Source organism: Mustela erminea, chromosome 17, assembly GCF_009829155.1.
Source record: "Mustela erminea isolate mMusErm1 chromosome 17, mMusErm1.Pri, whole genome shotgun sequence".
Taxonomy (NCBI): Eukaryota; Metazoa; Chordata; class Mammalia; order Carnivora; family Mustelidae; genus Mustela; species Mustela erminea.
Window position 1 is genome coordinate 64,987,528 of NC_045630.1, and position 21,636 is coordinate 65,009,163.

A 21,636-nucleotide genomic window follows, 5' to 3' on the forward strand; every position below is an offset into this window, starting at 1 on the left:
AAAACAAAGCAATATGAAATCCCGAGAAGTGGTTTTTATTTGATTTTGGAGTGGACAGGGCATTGGTCCCAAGCAGTGGTCAGGAGACACCTGTGCCTGCTCCTGCTCCCCTTTCCTGCTGCCAGACGTCACATCTGTCTGCTGCTTACCTCCTGGCCATTTCCAAAGCTCTTCCAAGTGAGACCTGTCCCTGCTATCCAGGAGTCCACTGGGGCATTGGCACCGCCAAGCAGAGCCCTTTGATTTTCTGCCTACAACCTAGATTTAAACAAAGTGGGGAGGAGGAGGGTACAGAGGTGCATGTGTGGGCAGGAGGGGTGCATCTGGGAAGCACAGAACTGGTTCCCAGTCACAGCACCTCCACCTTTTCCAGCAAAGAGCTCAGGCTAGCCCAGACCCAGTGGGTCCCTGAGGGCCGAGCTCACCTGAGCTGCTGTGACTCAGCTCAGCCCTGGTAATGGTGGGTTGAAGGTAAAGGGCTCCTGCTCTCTCCTCCCCGTGGCCCTTCCCTCCCTTCCTCCTTCCCTGCAACCGGTGACATCCCCCCTCCCAGGGCCCTATTCCTCCTCCACTGCCTGGGTTTCCTTTAACAGAGGATGTGAACCTCTTGGTCAAATTCATGCTAAGAAGTGCATTGCAGATCCCAAGGCACATGCATTCTGAATTTTGAAAAATATGCTGGTGCAGATAACGCTCGAGGGCGGGACACTCTCTGGCACTTGCAGATTTAAAAGTACGCAGGTGAGTGCTGGCTGGATGGAGCCTGTCCAGGCAGTGGCAAGTTCTGAGGTACAACCAGAGATCGCTCAGTGAACGTTCTCTCTCTTGAGTCTGGTCCCCAGGGTCCTGATATCTTGTTTTTGTTGCGGAGTGGATGCACATCCATAGTTGGGGGGAAATACCTTGAGATGTACCGGGAGGCATTCTCACAGACTCTGTGTCACTGAATCCCTACGGGGGAGGAGGGGCACACACGCCTCCTCGGCTTCTCATCCAGACCTTTTTCTTACCCTTCCTGCCCTATGGTGGGGCTCACTTGTCAGAATTCTGGTTCAGAAATCAGATGACATTCTGGGAAAAGGAAGCTAGAGAGTAATGAGCTGGGGGGTGGGGAGAAAGATTATTTACTTCCTCTCTTCAAGGGAGCTGCTTGTGTCCCCCAAGGGCTCAGTGTATCTGCGGTGACTCGTTCACTCTGATGCGGCAGCATGTGGCAGCTGCTGCCCTCCACGGCTCTGCTGCTTGTAGGTGAGTCAGAGTCCCTGGGGCTGAGAGAGAAGCTCCAGAGGCCCTGGGTTCAGCAGGGCCCACTTTTCAGGCCAGGGAGGCTATCCTTACCAAGGAATAGGACCTCCTTACGGCACGGCACAGAGAGGTCGCCTTGGAGCTCCCAGGACAAACCACTGGGGCCTAGAGACAAGAACTCCGGCTCAGATTTGGGTATAACCAGAAAGCGAAGGGGGCCTGGGAAGTCTCTGTTACCTCATGCTGCTGGGGCTCAGTTTCCCTATCTGTACACTGAAGACTATGGACCAGATAGATGGACCCGAAGTTCTGTCTCTTGATTCAGGGAAATTCGGTCTGTACCTTTGTTTTGGGCGTTTGAGTAGGGACTGAGGAGGAATGGAGTGGTGCTGAAAGCAGGGGTGTGGGTGGGAAGCAGGACAGGAGGCATAGACGCTGGTGACCAGAAGGCAGGCAGCGGGAACGCTAGCCGCCATACCTATCTTGTTTCTTGGTGACATAGGGGACTCTCAGGGCAGGGGCTGGCAGGGCAACGCACACTCCTTCCACACTCCAGCTGCCTGATCTACGCGTCTGCTCAATATTTGTTTCACTGTTTTGTCTTGCAGCTTCTGCCCGCCCGCAAGCTGGTGAGTCCGCTCTGTGGTCTGGGATGGATGGAGGGAGGTGTGCAGTGTAACAGCCGTGGAACTTCGGGAAATCTGCACTGCGTGGGAAACTGCTGGCTTCGGGGTGTCAGGGGGCACTTGCCCAGTACAGTCGGGCTTGGCCCTAGGCTTCTCTGGTTCATTTTCCTCAGGTTAGTGAGAGGCCAGAAATAGGACTAAGTCCCTTGAAGCCAAGATGCTCTAAGTCTGAGTCACCGACTAAGGCACAGTCGCCAATGTGGGCTCTCTCTGGTTCTGAGCCTCCCCGGGAATGCCAGTGTAGGACCCCCCCCCCCCGCCCTAACCCACCTTCTCTTGGCTCCTCAGCGGACCTCCCAAAGGCTGTGGTGGTCTCGGACCCTCCAGGCAACAGGGTCCTCACGTTGGACAGTGTGACTTTCACGTGCCAGGGGGCCAATCCCTCTGGGAACCATTCCACCCGCTGGCTGCACAATGGGACCCTCATCTCAAGTCAGACCAGCTACGTCATCCGAGCCGCCAGCGTTGAAAACAGCGGCGAGTACAGGTGCCAGACGGGCCTCTCCGAGCTCAGTGACCCCGTGCAGCTGGAAGTCCTCGTGGGTGAGTGGGTGAAGGGGAAGGGGGGACTCACCAATAAATGGTGAAAACGGAAGACTTGAGAAGCGCTGAGTCTTGGGGGTTAAAACTGAGATGAGATGTCCTACAGCATCACCATCGTAGTCTTAGCCCCAGGCAGGCCTTAGGCCAAATGTCAATTAAGCTGGCGCCTAAGGGACCCAGGACTCTGCAGGGCACAGTCCCCGCAATCACCGTCCCCATAGAATGTACCCCAGGGAATGGCGTCACCTGAAGGTCAGGCTGTGCCCTTAATGCTCTCTCATATTTATTGAGTAATTAATGAATCTGTCCATATGACCTCCGCCTCCTTCTGACTCTCATATGCACCTGTTCTAAGTGACCCTCCAAACCCTGCTGGGCAGACCAAGGTCCTTTCCACCTCTCTGTCCCCATCAGGGCCACATCAGGGCCACACTCAAACTTAAACTTCAGTGGAGGGGCCCCTGGGTGGCTCAGCTGGCCAGGTGTCGGCCTTCAGCTCAGGTCATCATCCCAGGGCCTCAGGATCAAGACCCACATAGGGCTTTCTTCTCAGTTGGGGCACCTGCTTCTCCCTCTCTCTCTGCCCCCCTACCTGCTTGTGTTTGCCCTCTTGCTCTGTCTCTCTCTTATTTAAAAAAACAATCAAACAAACAAAAAACAAAAGACAAGCTTCAGTGTAAATCTCCCCACTCAGGAGCAGGTGAGGGAAGGGTATCAGACACAGGCTGTGTCTGCTGTCCCTGGAGTCACACCACCTGGCCCAGTACCCGCAGTGTCCCCTCAAAAGCCTGATGTTACTTCAATGGCTGCCTCAGTGCACGATGTGTATGGGTGGAAGGAGCCTGGAGGGGAAGGGGGGTGCCCCTGATGGTGGGGGGCTTGCAAAGGATTTCACGGAACTGGGCCTCTGGAGCTGATTCTTATGGCTCCTTCGCCTCTGACCACCATGTAGCTGACACGGTCCTCCTGCTACAGAGTTGCAGGGAGGAATGTGTGTTCTCTGACTAGGTGAGACATGGCTCCCTTTGACCAAATAAAAGGGAGAATTACCAATAAGAAGCAATAGAAAAATCAAGCCCGAGAGCTCTTGGTTTGCCTCAGAGTTTGGTGTAGAAGCTGGCTTTGGAAGTCCCATCAATAAAGACTGTACTAAGATGTGACCGTAAGCATTAACTTTACCAGGAGAAATACTTGACTGTCTGTCTTTTTTTTTTTTTTAAGATTTTATTTACTTATTTGAGATAGAGAGAGCATAAGTAGATGGAGAGGAAGAAGCAGGCTCCCCTCTGAGCCAGGAGCCAGATGCAGGACTCAATCCCACGACCCTGGGATCATGACCCAAGCCAAAGGCAGCTGCTTAACTAACTGAGCCACCTCAGTGTCCCTACTGTTCTGTTCTTATTACAGAAGTCATTTGGGTTCAATTTCTAAAATATATTTGGGTTCTAAATTTCTAAAATATAATTGGGCTCAATTTCTAAAATATAGAAAAGTAAAAGGGAGAAAATTAAGATGGCCTGTAGTCCTGTCCCTCGGGGAAAAGTCTGCTAATGTGTGAACACATTTTCTTTTTCTTTTTTCTCTGCTTATCCGTTTCTTGTATTTTGTCTTTCTAACTCAGCATTGCCTCGTGAATGTTTTTCTTGTGTCATTTTAAAATGTATCTGCAATGCCATCTTTCATTATTTCGGTCAGCGTCCTGACCGTGACTTCGTGTTTTCTCGGGGTGAACTCCGGTTACGTGGCAAGACAGTCCTGGTGATATAGGATTTTCTGTCTTGAAGATTCTACTCAGTCATGAAGCTGGCCTCGTGGAGGCCCTGGGGCCCTTGAGAAAGGACCAGCTACCGTGAGCACTACCGGTCATGTCCCTCTTTCCTCTCCTTGACTTTCATTCTGAGTTGTGCTTCGCAGTTTCTGTAGCCACTTCAGGGGACACCCAATGACCTTATTCCCACAACTGTCTATTCCTTCTGAAGTCTACCCTTCCTTTATTTTTTTAAAGAATTTCATTTATTTATCTGACAGAGAGAGAGAGTGAGAGCACAAGCAGGGAGAGTGGCAGGCAGAGGGAGAGGGAGAAGCAGACTCCCCGCCGAGGAGGGAGCCCGAAGTGGGGCTCCATTCCAGGACCCTGGGATCATGACCTGAGCCGAAGGCAGACGCTTAACCCCCTGAGCCACCCAAGTGCCCCTCTACCTTTCCTTTAATGGAGCAAATCATCATTTTCTCTCTTTTTTAAAATTTAAGTTATTTATTTATTGAGAGAAAGAGATCATGTGCGTGCACGGGTTGAGGGGGCAGAGGGAGAGAGGCGAATCTCCAGCCGACGCCATGCTGAGCGCGGAGCCCGACGTTGGGCTCCATCCCACGACCCTGAGGTCATGACCTGAGCCAGATCCAAGAGCTGGACATTCAACCAACCGAGACACCCCACCCTTCAGTGCTCCACAAATCATCATTTTCAAATGCAATTTTTACTCTTTGACCTAGAACTTATGGTGGCTGCTCCTTACCTGTCATAGCAAACCCCAGGGCAACCCTAAGGACCCCGCAGATGGCTTCCCCCAACCCTCTTCCCTTAGACCCTCTGCCCTACCCTTATGGTTTGATGTGTGCATCCCTCTGCCCCACACAACAAAAAGTCCTGGTGTGATGTGAGTTCTCCTGCAGGGTCCCGTGGGCATTCTCCCAAAGCAAGCTCTGCAGGGATGGCTCCCAGGCCGGCTCTCTGTGACGCCCTAGGATCTGGGTGTTGAGTGTCCCCTTCCCGCTGAAGTCTCCTGAGCCTGTGGTCTCTGTGTCTTTCAGGCTGGCTGTTGCTCCAGACCCCTCAGCGGGTGTTCCAGGCGGGGGAGCCCATTCGGCTGAGGTGCCACAGCTGGAAGAACAAGCCTGTCTGGAATGTCCAATACTTCCAGAATAGAAGAGGCAAAAAATTTTCTTATGGTAATTCTGAGTTCTACATCCCAGCAGCAAGAAGCGAACACAATGGCTCCTACTTCTGCAGGGGGCTTATCGGGAAGAGAAATGAGTCTTCAGAGGCTGTGGACATCATCATTCAAGGTAAGAGATGTGCAGCCCTCGAGGGTCTGGGATCCCCAGGCAGGAAGTCTGCATTTGCACTGTGAAGACGAGTAGAGAGGAGATTCTGGACTGTTCCATAGGCTTTTTTGATAAGGGGTTCTGAGGGCTGTCTTTGACTTGGCATGAACAGAAGCCACATTTCCTGCCCCATAAGTACACCTGTCCCTCCTTACCCTGATCAAACCATGTCCGCAAGGTTCTGTGTCCCTACACTGCTGACCCATCTTCGCCTGCCCGCCTTCCTCTCCAAGCCTCAAGTTCTAGCCAAGAGCCAACCTGGTGGGCACCCCTCGCATGCTCACAGAGAGACCATAGAAACTGGGTCCTGGCTCTGCTGTTCATTAACCACGTGACAGCGGGTAAACCAGTAGTCTCTCTGAATCTCAAGTTCCCTTTCTGTAATGTAACAAATACGAGACGACATTTATCGGGGACCTTTCAGTGTGCTGGACACTGTGCTAAGTGCCTCTTTCCACGCACACAGTTTGACCATCCCAGTGACCCCTCACCGCAATGGTATGAGGTTATCGCCTTTACAGATGAAGTAATTGTAACGGAGTGGGGGAAAGGGGAGGGGCGTTAATGGGTCTCTAGGATCACACCAAAGATTCACAGACCTTTATATTTATTTAACCACTAGATAAAACGAAAGAATTGGACAGATGCCAAATTTCCTGCCTTAACAACCGTCATTTTCCTCCCCCTCTTCTTCTCCCATTAGGTCCACCGGTTCCGTCCACCTCAGCACTCCTCCCATTTTGGCCCCATATCCCTTTCGCCGTGGTGATGGCACTCCTATTTGCAGTGGATACGGGACTGTATTTTGCTATGCAGAGACACCTTCATAACTCAAAGCGGGCCTGGGAAAACAGCAAAGTCTCCTGGAAACAGGACCCTTAGGACAAATGAGGCTAGTAAAAGCAGCACCTCTGAGGCTCTTTCTGGACTCACAATCCCATCCTCCCCACTAGGCAGCTCTGGGAGCAGCAGGAAAACCACACCTCAGGGTCTAGGCTGAGGGTCCGCCACTCAACTCCATTTTCTCTTGGTCTCTGCTAGAAAGGAAAGGTCTGTGATCTCAGAGGCCAACCATGAAGCCTCAGCGAGCAGGCACAGTACTCAGACTTGAAGTCTCAATGCTACCCAGATACTTTCTCTGCCCGACTGTCACAGCAAAGCCACTATGCCGACTCTGGGTGGTGACCCGATATATGAACTTGTTCTTAAATAATAGGATAAGGAGATAAGAGAATTATGGCTGAGGACCAGCTGGGTAGTGGTCTACATCTGTTGCTCCAGGACAGGTTGCCTTTTAGGCACCCTAAAAACCCTTCCAGACAGATTGTGGGGGCTGTTGAGAGTCTAGGGGAGAACAGCACAACCAGCGAAGGGAGTGGTTGAGAAAGAGCAAGGCAGTCCAGGACGGACCAGGGAGACCCCGGCCTGCGCTGTCTTCCTAGAACGTGAGTGGTGGTGTAGGTCCAGAAAAATCACAGGGGTGATGTAGAATTGATTTTTGGGGGAGCTCCTGTCAGAACTGGGACGGCGTGTGAGTACTTAATAATGAATCATGAACTCAATGGCATGAGTAGAAAATGCTCCCAGAAGGGGTTAGGGATGGGAGGGTCCTGGAAAAGAGAGCACAGAACAAACTGTGTCCATAGGAAGGAGAGACACATCGCTGCCACAGAAGCAGCTCAGTGAACAGATATCCCTCTGGGTCTGAACTGAGAAAGCATGACGGGAAAGAGCCAATGAGAGCTGCTCGGGAGACTATGGGCCAGGGGTGAGGACTGTGTGGACCAGGATAGTAGGAATTAGGGAGAGGAGATGAGGAGACTATCGCCCGCTTTCTGCTTCAGTATTTAATATATAGCTCCAGCTTCGCACTATTCATCCGGCAAATGCTGGATGCACCATACGAAATGTACTCGACTCTGCTGTGCTGAACTTTGAAACTTGGAAATCCCTCGGCCGGTCAGTGACTATGGATTTGGGGAGTGGGGTCATGAGCCTTACCTGTGGGAGAAAGCTTAGCTGTCTTTCTGTATTAGAAGCTTTCAACGGAGCATTTCCTGATTCTAATAAAGCTTTGAACAAGATCTTGCTGGCTGCTCTCTGAAGAAGGAAAAAACGTGATAAGACGACCCACATGGTAAAATCCATTTTTCCTTCTGTTGTCTGAAAATCTACCAGGGATGAGTTTGGATAACGAAATCATATCTGCACAGCTCACATGAACGAACCAGTTGTGGACTCACCAATGTTGCTGAGGCAACTGGGTGAAGGGACTTTTACAGGTGGTGCGGGATGGGAAGGTGGGTGGCCAAGTGGGTGGCCGTTAGGGTCAGTTCCCTGCAGGTGGTGGGCAGGAGAAGGCACCCCCAGAAAAGAGATAGGGGCCTGGACAGAGGCATAGGGTCAGTCTCATTGTGTGGGTTATGAGCTATACCCCAACACGATTGAAACTTAATGTCTGAATATTACATGAGATCCAGACATAAGGCAAGTGCATCAGGAAACCCCAGACGGCCAACTCACATCTAGGGTGTCTGGGTGCTTCAGTAGGTTGGTGTCTGCCTTGGCTGAGGCTCTCCGCTCGGCAGGGAGTCTGCTTCTCCCTCTGGCCCTCACCCCGCTCGCTCGCTCTCACTCTCTTTCTCTCAAATAAATAAATAAAATCTTCAACTCACATCGGTTTAGTACCAAGCTTGGGTTTAGGTGCCGAAGACAGAGGGATGAACAACTCGGGGTCATTTCTGGAGGAGCTTTGGTTCCAGGGAGAAAGGCGGGGAGGAGGACCAACAGGCTCGGAGAAGAGGCTCGGTTTACCGGTGCGGAAGGACGAGTAAGGGTTTACCAGGCAAAGGGGACAGACGCCGAAGGGCTATGCGCAGAGGTCCAAAAGCCAGAGGAGGACTCAGGAAAGTAGGTTCGCTGTTTTCGAGGGTAGAGAGCCAGGGAGGGAGAGGAGCGAGGTCAGGGCCGCATCACGAGAGGCCCTGCCTTCCCAGCTAAGGAGAGCCCAGCCGGCCGAGCAAGCCCTGGGGGATTTTAAGCAGAACAGGTTTGCGTTTTAGCAACAGGTTTGAAGGCGCTCTGGCAGCTGCGTGGAGAAAGGAGGGCCGAGGGGCGTTGAACACGGGGGACCCCCCCCCCAAATCAGGTAGGGACTGCAGTAACCCGACGGGGCAGTGGTGAGGCAGCGGGGCCGGGAGGAAGGCGCCGGCCGGACAGGGGCTCGGAAGGCGGCCTCCCCGGTCGCGGGTCTGCAGGGGCACCGGCGGGACTGAGGGCCCAGGCTCCGCACGCGCCTGTCTCCGGAGTCGGGAAACGCACGCACGAAGGCCCGCAGGCTCGGACGCGCCACCGAATTCGTCTCCGGCTCATCAGGACGCGTCTCCTTTGCTCGCAAACATTCGGAAACCACCAGTTTCACGGGGCCCTTTTCGTAGAACCTGACTCAAGCCGCTAAAAGTCTTGCCAGCGGCCGCGGGCGGGAGCGTGAGAACCCCCCAGCGTCGGCGCCTCCGCGGCTCCCGCCGCCCGAGAGGCGCGCCCCGGGGTTCAAAATGCTCAGGCCCCGTCCCTGGGTGGGCTCGAACCACCAACCTTTCGGTTAACAGCCGAACGCGCTAACCGATTGCGCCACAGAGACAGGCGGGAGCAAGGGCCTCTGCCAAGTCAGTTCAGCGCAGAGAACGCTCGCGCTGCTTCCTCCCGCGCCCCAAAACCAGGGTGGGGGTGGGGGCGGCCCCAGGGAAGCCGGGCGCTCCCCGCGCTGGCTCGGGCTTGCCCCTGGGGCCGCCTCGGGCCCCCCCGACCGGCCGCGCAGCCGGAGCAGCCGCGTCTCTGCGGAGCCGACACCGAGGCTCCCCGTGGGCTCGCGCCTTCGCTTGGGTTTGCTCCGGGAAGCGCAGCCAACTTTTCCCCCCGATCTGGCCAGTTTGTGTGTCCGCGTCAGCCTGTTCCTGTGAATATTTAAAACACGGCATCGCGCGTCCGCTCCTGCCCCGCAGCGCGAAACCTTGAAGCCGCCGCAGAGCGAGGCCACCTCCGACCCCCGCTGCTCCGAAGGCTTCCACGCGCGCCTTGGGCCCCGGACGGACGCAGAGTTCCTAAAGCGCCGTGACTTGGGGACTTTCCCACCGAAGTACCCGGATCTAAACATCCGAGGGCAGGGACCCCGCACCCAACACCATCAGCCCCGGGATCCTGGTCCGGGCTGCGCCCCCCTTCGCTCCCGCCCGCGGAAGCTCCTCTTCCGCTTCTCGTTGCACGTGGCGGCCGCAGCCCCCCCCCCCGCAGCGTTCCGGGCCGCACCCCGGCAGCCGGGGGCCCCTCGCGGCCTCCGCCCAGAACCTCCTCTTCCTTCGGCACCAACACCCTCTACTCGGGTCCTGTTAGGTCAGGCCAGAGTGTCCCGTGACGCTGGGTGAAATGAGCGAACACACGAGTGTAGACGGAGGGGCAAGTCCATCGTGTGTGTGTGTGTGTGTGTGTGTGTGTGTGTGTGTGTGGCCGTGGCCGATAAGTTCTCCAGATGATCTCCGCATTGAGGCTACCTTTTTTCTTGCAATTTTACAGAAGTTTGTTTTTAAGTGTTCTTTACTTTATAAAATTATGGTGAGGATAGATGATAGTTGGGACTGTGGTTGTTTTACAAATTTCCTAATTTGGCAAAATAAAAAGTTGGCAACTTTATACTGATCACCAACATGTTATGGGAAATTTTATTCATCTGAGAAGTCCAGCTTTGGGAACCTCTACTCTCACCTTCACCTCTTTTGTTGGACTGGCAGCAGGAATTAAAAATTACTTTGCAGTTCATTCTAAACACACATACATTTCCTGTGCTTCACTTTGCCTGTACACATAACAGCAACCCAAAAGAAGGCAAAAAACAAAAACAAAAAACAAAGCACACACACACACACACACACACACACACAGAAAAACACCAAAAAACAAAAACAAGAAAAACTGAGGCATGGAAAAGAAAGTACAAAATGGGATGGTGAAATAAGTCCAAATATATCAGTGAAATCACAATATAAAGAAGTGGAGAAAATTTGCCAGTTAAAGTGGATTTTTTTAAAAACATATTTTATCCTGTTTTAGAAAAATTAAAACATTAAAAAGAACCAAAAAGCTTGAGTGAAAAAGAATAGAAAAAGATATGCCAGGAATAGCTAACAAAAAGAAAGTTGGCATATGGTTATATCATCTCAGACAAAATAAAGTTTAAGAAATAATGCATTATAAGATTGAGATAGCCAGCAGATGATAATAAAAGATTAAACTTGTGACGAACACATAATAATTCTAAAAACATATGTATCTAATAAAACAGCATTAAAATATAAAAGCAGGAACTATTTGACCTGCAAGGGAAGATTGACAAATCTATTTACAGTGACTCTTTGAATTCTACATTGACAGATTTCAACACATTACTTTCAGCATTCAATAGGTCAAGCAGAGAAAAAAAATTAAGCATATAAACACAGTAAGGTTGGTTTAATATATATTTACAACTCTGCAACCAGTAATTTTTGGTTACACAGTCTTCTCAAATGCTTATGGAACATTTACAAAATCTGACTTTATATGAGGCCGTAAAACAAGTCTTAAGGTGCATCATGAAATTGGCACTATATAGAACATAATTTTTGAACATAATGCAGTTTAACTCAGAAATCAGTGACAAAATACCTTTTAAAACCCTCACATATGTGGAAAATTTAAAACTTGTGGTTTTTAAGCACACCATGGATCAAAGAGAAATTGAATGGAAATTGAAAAATACTTAGATTGAATACTAATAAGAATATAACACACCCATATTGTGGATTGCTCAAGGTTTTACATGTGTTCTAGGGAAAAGGAACATTATACCAAGCTTTAGTGTTTAGCACATGTATTAAACAGAATTTTCTGTTAAATATATGTTAGAAAAAAAAAATAACAGTCAACGTTTGGAATGCAATTAATCCTGTTACAAGAAGGGAAATGTACAGGCAATAACATTCTGGTTTGTTTTTTTTTAAAGATTTTATTTATTCATTTGTCAGAGAGATCACAAGTAGGCAGAGAGGCAGGCAGAGAGAGAGGAAGGGAAGCAGACTCCCTGCTGAGGAGAGAGCCTGATGCAGAATCGGATCCCAGGACTCTGGGATCATGCCCTGAACTGAGGGCAGAGGCTTTAACCCACTGAGCCACCCAGGTGCCCCCAGGCAATAAGATTCTGATTGTCAGGGCCATGCCAGCTAACTCTCCCTCAGAAAGAGTCATCTTCTAGGGTCTGCTTTGGCTCTCCCTGGAGACCCCCGAAAGCCAGTCCCCATACCACTGTGGGCCAGCTCTAGGAAACTCTATGTGGGCACTGCCCAGAGGCCATTCATTGCCTCCCAACCTGCAGGTTCACTTTAAGCCAACCTACTGCGAGTCCTGGTTATAGGTCCCTGTCCCTGTTTGTCTCCCAGGACAGGGCTACCTGAACCCTGGTCCAGTGAACAAGAGCCCAATGTCAATTTGCCCTCCCCCAAGACCGTGGCTGCCTACTACCACTCAGTACTACTCTGTGGTCACCCTTGCTTGGGGCCACTTGTGGGAACTGAAGTCTCCACCCAACCTTGTTACCAAGAATCAGGAAATACAAAGCAGCACATCAGCCAAGTGTTGTGGCCTTTGCTGGCACTGGTGGCGGCCTGTGGTAGGAGGGAGGCCGTACGGCCAACCGGGCCATGGGGGAAATGTGGGGTTCAAAGGTGACTGAGGGGCAGGCAGCCCTTTTCCTCAACTATATTGTATTTTACCTTCAATTCATGGGACAAGGGTCTCTTTTTTTTAAACCTCAAACATCCTCCGAACCATTAATAATTGTTTTAGGAATAGAAGGATAATTGACGCTTACTCATTGCAGGCTGCCATTCTAAACATCTATTAACTCATTTGAGAATTATAATTATCGTCATTATTCCTTTTCACATATGAGGAAAAAGAGACAGAGAGCCAGGATTCAAAAACAGGCAACTCCGCAGAGCCCCTGCCTCACAGCTGTACTATGTCGCCAGCCTGAGTGGCTCTGGCCAAGCTAATTACACATACCATTCCAGTAAATGATCATTGTGTAATAGAGAAAACAGACGTATAAAACCCTCAGACAATATTTTTTAAAGATTTTATATATATATATACACACACTATATATATATATACACACATGTATTTAGAGTACCTGGTGGGGGCAGGGGGGAACTGAAGGAGAACGAGAGAGAGAGAGAGAACCCCAAGCAGACTCCCCGCTGAGCTCAGAGCCCCATGGGGAGATTGATCCCACCACCTCAAGATCACCACCCAAGCCAAAATCAAGAGTCAGATACCCAACTGACTTAGCCACCCAGGTGCTCCACAGTTAATATTTTAAAGGCTGGGCGGGGGGGATTGTATTACAGTTGCTGATTCAACAGAAGATGACAAAGGATTCAGTACCATTAATACCTATCCTTCCCTAATTTCAGGAAAAAAGTCACCTAATGGCTATCAACCTACTGGAAAGAAATTGCAGGAAGTTGTTATAGTTCCCCATGTTAAACCAGGGTTCAGATAGAGGCATCATTTAGCCAGTGAGAGCTGTATCAAACAAAAGCAACAATTATTAAAAATCAAATATTTAGGAGATGATTTGGAAGGTTGAGAGAGTATTTGCACTACAACTTATATTACCTGGGAACCAGTTTTATAAGATACACAAATGCATATCTATCTATCTATCTATCTATCTATCTATTTAAGGACTAATACAGAATAGATGGAATACATAATCCTGCAACTGTGTTAAATCTTCTGAATACCATTCATGGCCACATGTGTCATATGAATGAATCCTATAAAAATAATATTGTGTTTAAAAAAAAAAAAAAGGCACCTGAGTGGCTCAGTGGGTTAAGTGGCTGCTTTTGGCTCAGATCATGATCCAGGGTGCTGGGATCAAGCCCCACATCAGTCTCCCTGCTCAGCAAAGAGCCTGCTTCTCCCTCTCCCTCTGCCTGCTCCTCTGCCTATCTGTACTCTCTCTTTATCTCGCTAATAAATAAATAAAATATTAAAAAAATAATAATTTTTAAAAAGCTAGTTGCAAAAGAATATGTACCATCTGATACCAGTTACATAAATTTTTAAAGTGTAAAAATATAAATTTATATATATATATATATTTGATAATGCATACACATGTATCGAAACTATTACAAAAGCCAAAGAAAGAATATACATAAAATCCAGAATAAGGGTTGCTCCTTAGTGGGAGAGAGACGCCAGATGTAGAGAGATTACTTAGATTGCTTCCCATTCAAGGATGGGCACACAGTAGGGTTCTTAATCCCAAGCAACAGAATCTACTCTATCTTATTTAAATATGAAAGGATTTAGGGTTAGGGTTAGGGTTAACCCTTATCTGGAGGGCTTTGCCCTTCATGGAAGGGTTAGCCTTTGTAAGGGGCTAAAGGGCTAACAAGACTAGCCCTTTATGGAGGGCTACAGATAACTCACCAGGCATTGGGAAGCCCGAAGAAAGAGACTCCAGGCTGACTTCCAGGAATAACTCGGGAATATTCTGTATAGGAGGTTACCACGCTATCTGGCAAAACTGTTACAAAATAAATGACAAAGTTTCTGCTGTTTCCAGTCTCCCGCTCTAGAACAAAGTTGCATTGGCCCCTATTTACTGGTCTAAATTTGGATCTCTGTGTCTCTCCATGTAACTCAGTTACAAATCAAAATCTCACTGAAGTACATCCGGTTGGTGAAACTTAAGTCATAACCAGAACCCCAGCTGCAGAGGAATCTAGAAAATGTCATTTTTAGCTCCCCAGCCTCAACAGCACAGGAAAGTAAACCAGAATAATACTGGAACAGGTGTTGAGCAAACCATCCCGCATATCTACTACAATGAGTAAACCGGAAAGTAAAAATAAAATAAATCCAACACCAAATAAAATATAAGCAGAGCATGTTCCCACCTCTGCCTCGAACATAGAGAATGAGGGGATGAAAAGTTCTAAAGAAATCCGTTGTCATGGACTAGGGTGGGCATATTCTGATAAACTGTGGCAAGGGTCTGTGCCTCTTTTTGTTCTTAACAGACAACCACTCACTCCTGGGAGTGGAGAGAAGGAAGGGCTCCAGGTCTATGTGTCGGATTCCTCCCAAATTCCTGTGGAAAAGATCCCAATGGTGTAAGAGGAAAATTTATATCATCCCATTGACCCACAATATCTAAGAGAAAGTTTGCCATCTATTAGGTTCATGATAAACAGCTCATAATTCAAGTGGAGTCAAAACTGTCTTGGAAATCAGAGTGGGACATCATTCCCAGAATTGAATATCAAAATCATGAGCAAGAAAAGACAAGAAGGGACAGCAGCATAAAAGAACACAAGCTGTTGTCGCCTAGTCATTCACAATATCCAAGAGGAAGCTTGATATTTTCTGGTTTCTCTATTGTCTCGTGGACCCAAACTGGGACTAGAGTCCATTATGTGTTTTGCTTTGTTTGAGAGGGATGTTTGGATTAGTAGCCATCAATGATGCAATTTCAAATCAGTGGTTGAGGGATGGGCAGTCAATGAATTGAATGGAGAACCATCAGGTGGAGGGTTGGGAATAGAGTTATAGACTTACCCCATGTTATATCTCAAAATAACGTCAGAAGAATTAAAGGGATAATATCAAAAAGCAAAAGGAAATAAAATTACTAAAAGGAAAAAAGGGCAAAAACTGATCTATATTGGTGTGGGGAGGAATTTTCTATATATGAAAAAAGTTTTAAAACTACCAGGGGAAGTATTTGACTACATGAAAATTAGAAACTTCTGAAGTTCAAAAACACTATGAATAAAATTAAAAAGCAATCCCACTTTCCATCATGGTGGAGAAGCTTGCAGGATGCTAACCACTCCATAGATAATAATTATAAACTCGGAACAACAACAAAAAAATTCATCTGTAAGGCAATCAAATCAGATTGAAAATAAAGAGCATTCAAGCCCCAGAAGAAGGAATCAAAATGGGTGAGATCCTCATCATGAGGGCACTCAGACTCAGGGGTGTAAATGAATGCAGAAAACTAGTCTTACTCCCCACGGTTTCAGTGAGGTAGGGCTTAGGGCTGCCAGACTGGATGGAAATTGAAGAAGTCAAACGCAGAAAAGAGATAGTCTCATCCAGGAAAACCAAATCTGCAAATCAAGCCCTCCTATCTTTGGCTCACCCTTGAACTGAGTATGTACTGACCACAGATTTCATGGAGGCCATCATGAAAGTAATTGCTGGGGGAGTGAAAGAGTATCCAGCAGAGATTTCAAGAGCTGGTTCAAAAGCCAGAAAAACACTGTGACAACAAAACTGCTCAAAAACAGGAGATTCCTTCAAGAAATGATGACGTGGCCCTTAATATAGCACAACGAAGCCATTAAAATAGTGTTTTAGACTAACATTTAATGAATTTAGAAATAGTCACATTTTAAAGTAAACACCCAAGTAGGTTAAAAAACGATTTGCACAATGTGATTGCAGCTTTGCATTTTAAAAATGCAGAAGAGCTAAACACACAGCAAAATATTAGCAGGGACTTCCTGTATGATGGAAATATGGATGCCTCTTCTTTCTTTGTGGTTTGCTTATCTCCCATGTTTTCTACATGGGCTATCTTACTCTTATATTCAGGAAAATCAGTATCTTTTCAAAGCATGAGCAGCTACTGTGTGCCAGCTGCCAGTGCGCGGCACTACTTCAAAGGACTTTAGCCCCAAAGAGTCTTGAAAATTCTTGGCTCCTCCACATTACAGATGAAGAAACCAAAGCTCAGAGGAAAAAAATGGCTTGAACAAAAGCAAAGAGCTGCTTCGTGGTGAAAGGACCGGAATTCTGATTGCCAGACGAGTGCTCATTTCTGTTGACTCACCTTCGTTGTAGTGAGGCCGCGGAAAGAGCGCCAACTTTTGAGAACGTGGGCAGGCCTCTGCTGGGCAGCGATGTACCCGGGAGAAAGAAAGAAGGAGGTGAGTCGTTGGTGTGGGAGAGGGCAAGAAAGAACGTGACAATTTGGAGTACAAGACTCAAGGTAAGGCCCGGATCCTGAAATTGTCTTCCAGTGGGCAGCAAGAAATCATGGGGATGGGAGAAGTTAAGCTCAGGCGCAGGCCTCTTGGGTGGAAACTGGCTTGCGGAGTTAAGAACCAGGGTCAAAATAACCGCGCCCTCCAGTACTCCTGGCCATCATCCAAGAAACTCTCATGTGACAACCACGCTCCTAGAGAGAACCTAAAATTATTTGGGAATAACTTTTGTTTCTTCAGTAAGCAAGAATGCAGACCAAGGAAGGGGAAAAAAAGAAGGGGGAGAAAGAAGAAAAAAAAAAAAAAAAGGCCTCTTCTTTCTCCCCGTCGGGGAATCGAACCCCGGTCTCCCGCGTGACAGGCGGGGATACTCACCACTATACTAACGAGGAAAACCGCAGCGCACACTTTAAATTCATTGTTTAGGAAGTTACTTCTAAGATGCCGGGACACCGGATTCCGGGGAAGATGCCGGCAGCGCCGTGCCTTTCCTGCCTCGACTGGCACGTCACAACGGACAAGGGGAGAGCCCTCCGAGTATTTAAATTTTCTTGCAGCCACGTTAAAAAGAAACATGTACTAATTTTAATACCACATCTTATGTGACCCCAGATTTCCAAAATATTGTTTCGACATGTAACTAACATAAAAATATATATCGATTTTTTTTTCGTCCTTAGTTTTCAAGCCAGTACGTATTGCACACTTGCAGACAAGCCCTTTTCCTCCCGGGCGTTAAATTCCGATTTCAGAACTGAATCGGGACTTCGGTTTCATAACGTTTGCAGCTGAAAAAGTGGATTCCTATCCCTAAGTTGCTCCGAGCGCGCTTAAACTTTCTCCAACAGCTAAATCGGGCATCTTTTTAAAACGTTCCATTTATTGACTTCAAATAACTGATCCGCTTGCTGACGGAGACCCGCGAGGGCGGTTCCTCGGACGCCCCGCTCAGGTCCCTGCACGCAGGCCCCGGGGAGACTCGGCACCCGCACCGGGAGGTTCCTCCGCGGGTGGAAACGCTCAAAGGCAGGCGGGAACGCGCGGCGGAGAGGGAAGCGCTCGGAGTCCAGCACGGCCCCAACGAAGCGGGGCGGGGAAGCGGGCTCTGCGGCACCAGGCGGAGCCCTGGCAAGGAAGAGCGGCGCCGGCCCTTCCTCGTTTGGGTTCGAGCTTTTAAAAAGGCGCCCCGCGCGCTCTTCCTGGAGGAAAAGGAAGTTTGCGTTGGCCGGGAATCGAACCCGGGTCAACTGCTTGGAAGGCAGCTATGCTCACCACTATACCACCAACGCTGACGCTTAGCTTTTCTCGGCATTCCATATATAAGGAAAGTGGAGGCGGCGAATTTTTCCGACCTCAGCGTTCCATGATCGCAGAGTGTACGGAGCTTCCCTTGGCGAGGATGGACCCCGAGATTACTCCTAGTAGGTCCGCCAGCCACCCAGGCGGGCTGGGGTTGAGGTTCGAGGAGCCCCGCGGGGAAGCGGAAGCCTCGCTTGGCGGGGGATTTCCTCCGCCGCCGGCTCTGACCCGCGCTCCCAGCTCCGCACGCGGCGCGCCCCAGTCTGGATCCGCCCGCTGTGGGTTTCGGTACCGGCGATCTGCGGCCGAGGGTCGGAGGGAGACCGGCCGGAAAGGGCGCAAGGAAAAACGAATCTTTACAGTTTAGGATGGTGGAGAAGGAGAAGGGAGGAGTCAGAGACTGTGTTACTTTCCCTACTTTGCCAAGGACTCCAGGGAGAGTGAAAGTTTTAGTTAAAACGAGAAAGGCAGCATCGACATGACCTGACGTCATGATACAGCGCTGTGGGACAATCTGAAAGTGAAATATGAAAAGAGCGGGCTCTTGTGTCAGGATGGCCGAGCGGTCTAAGGCGCTGCGTTCAGGTCGCAGTCTCCCCTGGAGGCGTGGGTTCGAATCCCACTTCTGACAAAGCTCCTTTTTTTTTTTTTTTTTCTTTTTCTTCCACCCCTCCTCACTTTGTTCTATACAACAAATACAATAGAATTCATGGAGATAGGAGCATTGCTTAATCAACACCTTTTTGCCCTGCGTATCTGTATATAAATATATGCTTCGTTGTGATTATGGGACTGACTCTATTTTTTTTTTCTGTATTGTAGGCAGGAGAGGTCTATGAAATTAAGAAGCAGTTGAGACTCAGACCTATACCTAAGTATGAAAAAAAATTCGAACACTTTCTATGTGCCAAGCATACTAAGGTAGGCAGATATCAAATTGTCCTCCGACTGAACAAGGAAAAGCTCTCAACTCAGATCCCTTCATTTGCTAACCTGGCCGGAGTCTTCTAATGCTCAGACAGCCGTGTCAAACTGTGGTGGACCTCATACTTCCCATCATCGTGCCCCGCCCACTCCTACTGTTGCAGGGTGGACTGGGGAGACCCCTGGGCCCAGAGGCCGCCGCCCAGGCAGTCCCTCTGATGTGGACAGAGGCTCTTAGTCTTAAGACAAGAGAAAAATTCAGGGAGAGACCTTGGTGGTTGAGCGGTGAAAGTGAGGAGTTTATTAAAGAGAAAGAGCGCACTCTCGAGATGTGAGAGCCGGAGTGCTCAGGGGAAAGTTGCGCTCAGGGTTCGGGTCTCTTCTATTGACAGCTGTTAACGAGGGAGTCGAGTCTTTATCAGTTGGGGAGGAGATTTCTTTGGGAGCAGGGTTTCCGTCCTTTTCTCCCTTACTTGGTGAGTTTCAGGCCTTCTTTGTTTTGGACCTGTCTGGCCTGATCTGCCTTTCTTGAGGCTTTAGTTTTGGAATGCTGCCAGGCTAGGTATCTGGCTTTCCTGATAGATAGATGACCCTGACTCCTTTGCTGCCATCCAGACCCCCCAGTTAAAACCTAACCAGCTGCTGACTCTACCACCACCACCAATTCTAATTCAGTCCCCTTGCTTTGTCACCAAAACCCAGAAAATGAATTCAACAAAACGAATCAGGAGACGTAACACAGAGGAAAGGTAAACTTGCAGAGTTTGTTTTTGCAAGAGCTACTTTTTCCTGGCGATCACAAAAAAAGATGCTTTCAGATGTAGGAGGAACTGGTTATGAAAAAATCCCGTTGCCCTTCTGGGAAGAGGACAGAACTGTCAAGATGAAGAGGCTGGATGTGTGAGGTTCACGAGAGTGAGGGGGGTGAGGACGGAAGGATTCTTCAGGTCTACTAACAAGAGTTTGCCAAACAAACTGCACTCCTTGTTATTTACTAGACTTTGGTCTTGGGAAGTCTGCCTGCAGCGTAACCTATACAGAGTTGTTGGGAGGCTTAGATGAGAGCCTAGGAGCTTATTAGAAATGTGGACTGTAGCCTGCATCTCAGACCCACCAAACCCAAAGTCCATAAGATCTCCAGGTGAGGCACGTACATATGAAAGCACTGGTCTAATTTAAGTGCCTTTGCACAGGTTGATCTTCAACTTGGAATATCCTTTCCCTTGCTTCTCACCAAGACACGTTTTACTCAGTATCAGCTGAGCGCTCATGTATGTCAGACACTGGGCCTAGAACACAAGATCAAAAGTTAAATTAAAAACTATGTCTAAATGAAAGACAGTGACACCATATTCATAAGAGAGACATGAAAAAAGATCAAGTTGACCTTAACCATGTGATCAAGGTAAACATCACCGGTGATTCATCCTGTTGCCATCACATACCCCTGATCAGATTCATGGGAGATGGGCACTTCACCCAGTGGCATTCTTCTCAAAAACTTCGGTCTAATCATGAAAAACATCACATAAACCCAAACTGAGGGACAACCTGCCAAATACCTGGCTGGTACCCTTGAAAACATCAAGGTCATGAAATACAAGCTCACGAAACACAAGGGAAGAGTGAGAAACCGTCACAGATTGTGGGTTAAACATGATGACTAAATGCAGCGTAGGATCCTGGGTCGGCTTCTGAAATAGTAAAAAAAAAAAAAAAAATAGTGGAAAAACTTGAAATCTGAATACAGTCTACAGTTCAGTGAGCTGTATTATACCAATGTCAGCTTCTTAGGTTTTACAAGTCAGATCTTAACCTTAGGGGAACCTGGGTGAAGGATAAATAGTGACTCTCTGTAGTATCTTCAGAACTCCTTGGTCAATCAAAAATCATTACACAATAAAAAGTCCCTTAAAAAAAAAAAAACTTAAAAATGGCTGCCTGTGAGGAATTGAAAGTGGGGCAAGAAAATGTTCCTTTTTTCATTAGAAGCCTTGTGGCAACATTTAATTTTTAAATATTGGGCGTGTATTTTGATTTAATTTGCTGTAATATTTTTGAGGAGGAACTGAGTGACATAGGTGTATTTACACTAACCAAACTACGTTAAAAAGAGAACCGCAGGTCCACCAGGATGGAGTCACTTATGCTGGGCCAAGTCACCAAACTGGGGCTTAATACCTAACCTAATTGCGGTTTCAACCTCCCCCAGAAATATAGTCTTAACCAGTCAGTGAGGGATGTTCTAGTCAGTACCAATGAGGGAATTCCTCACCCAGGCCCTCTCCATCCCCCAAAGGAGGAAGAGGTAAGACCTCCCCCGCCCCCACCCTGTTCTTAGCCCTAAAGGAAGGTGACCTTGTCTGGAACAATCCTTTCTTTTCTTTTGGCGACTTCCTTGCCCCACCCTTCTTCCTATAAAAACCTTCCATTTGGAACAAGGCATTGGAGCTCCCCTTTGCTTTCTAGATAGGATAGTACCCAATTCTCACTTACTCAAGCCAATGAGATCTTCAGATTTACTCAGTTGTTCTTTAAAGTTGTTCTTTAAAGATGCCTATTATACAAGAAACAGTCCCCAAAGAAACAAAACTGGTAACAACAGTCATTTAAAAGTAGATGAAGTCGCGTGTTTAATAGATACAACACAAATGAGAGGGTCTGAAATGTTTTCACAACAAAGCACAAGAGAACTTTCCTTCTTACAACCTCTATGTGTTTTTAAAGAGAGA

General features: G+C 48.2%; 1 protein-coding gene and 4 non-coding genes across 6 annotated transcripts; 2 read left to right on the plus strand and 3 right to left on the minus strand.

Moving 5' to 3' along the window:
- Window positions 1-1,110: 1,110 nt before the first annotated feature.
- On the plus strand, window positions 1,111-7,663 carry LOC116576417 (low affinity immunoglobulin gamma Fc region receptor III-like). Of its 2 annotated transcripts, none has more exons than XM_032318608.1 (5): window positions 1,111-1,248; window positions 1,854-1,874; window positions 2,220-2,474; window positions 5,286-5,540; window positions 6,283-7,663. In XM_032318608.1, the coding sequence occupies exons 1-5, from the start codon at window positions 1,209-1,211 to the stop codon at window positions 6,459-6,461; spliced, it is 750 nt and encodes a 249-aa protein (XP_032174499.1). In that variant the 5' UTR covers window positions 1,111-1,208; the 3' UTR covers window positions 6,462-7,663. The 2 variants fall into 2 exon arrangements, with proteins under 2 accessions (XP_032174499.1, XP_032174498.1); XM_032318607.1 differs by lacking the exon at window positions 1,111-1,248 and adding an exon at window positions 1,281-1,579.
- Window positions 7,664-9,145: 1,482 nt separating this feature from the next.
- TRNAN-GUU lies at window positions 9,146-9,219 on the minus strand. The gene has a single exon. It is a non-coding gene; the product is annotated as a tRNA-Asn (tRNA).
- A 7,782-nt stretch (window positions 9,220-17,001) lies between these two features.
- TRNAD-GUC lies at window positions 17,002-17,073 on the minus strand. The gene has a single exon. It is a non-coding gene; the product is annotated as a tRNA-Asp (tRNA).
- An 825-nt stretch (window positions 17,074-17,898) lies between these two features.
- TRNAG-UCC lies at window positions 17,899-17,970 on the minus strand. The gene has a single exon. It is a non-coding gene; the product is annotated as a tRNA-Gly (tRNA).
- A 558-nt stretch (window positions 17,971-18,528) lies between these two features.
- On the plus strand, window positions 18,529-18,611 carry TRNAL-CAG. Its single transcript has one exon. It is a non-coding gene; the product is annotated as a tRNA-Leu (tRNA).
- Window positions 18,612-21,636: the final 3,025 nt, after the last annotated feature.

What these genes read in the sequence shown, in the direction of transcription:
- LOC116576417 (XM_032318607.1), top strand. Translation starts at nt 1,486, where the DNA reads ATGCTGCTGGGGCTCAGTTTCCCTATCTGTACACTGAAGACTATGGAC. An exon ending in TTCTGCCCGCCCGCAAGCTG is followed by an intron (nt 1,875 to 2,219) that starts GTGAGTCCGCTC and finishes TTGGCTCCTCAG; the next exon opens with CGGACCTCCCAAAGGCTGTG. An exon ending in GCAGCTGGAAGTCCTCGTGG is followed by an intron (nt 2,475 to 5,285) that starts GTGAGTGGGTGA and finishes TGTGTCTTTCAG; the next exon opens with GCTGGCTGTTGCTCCAGACC.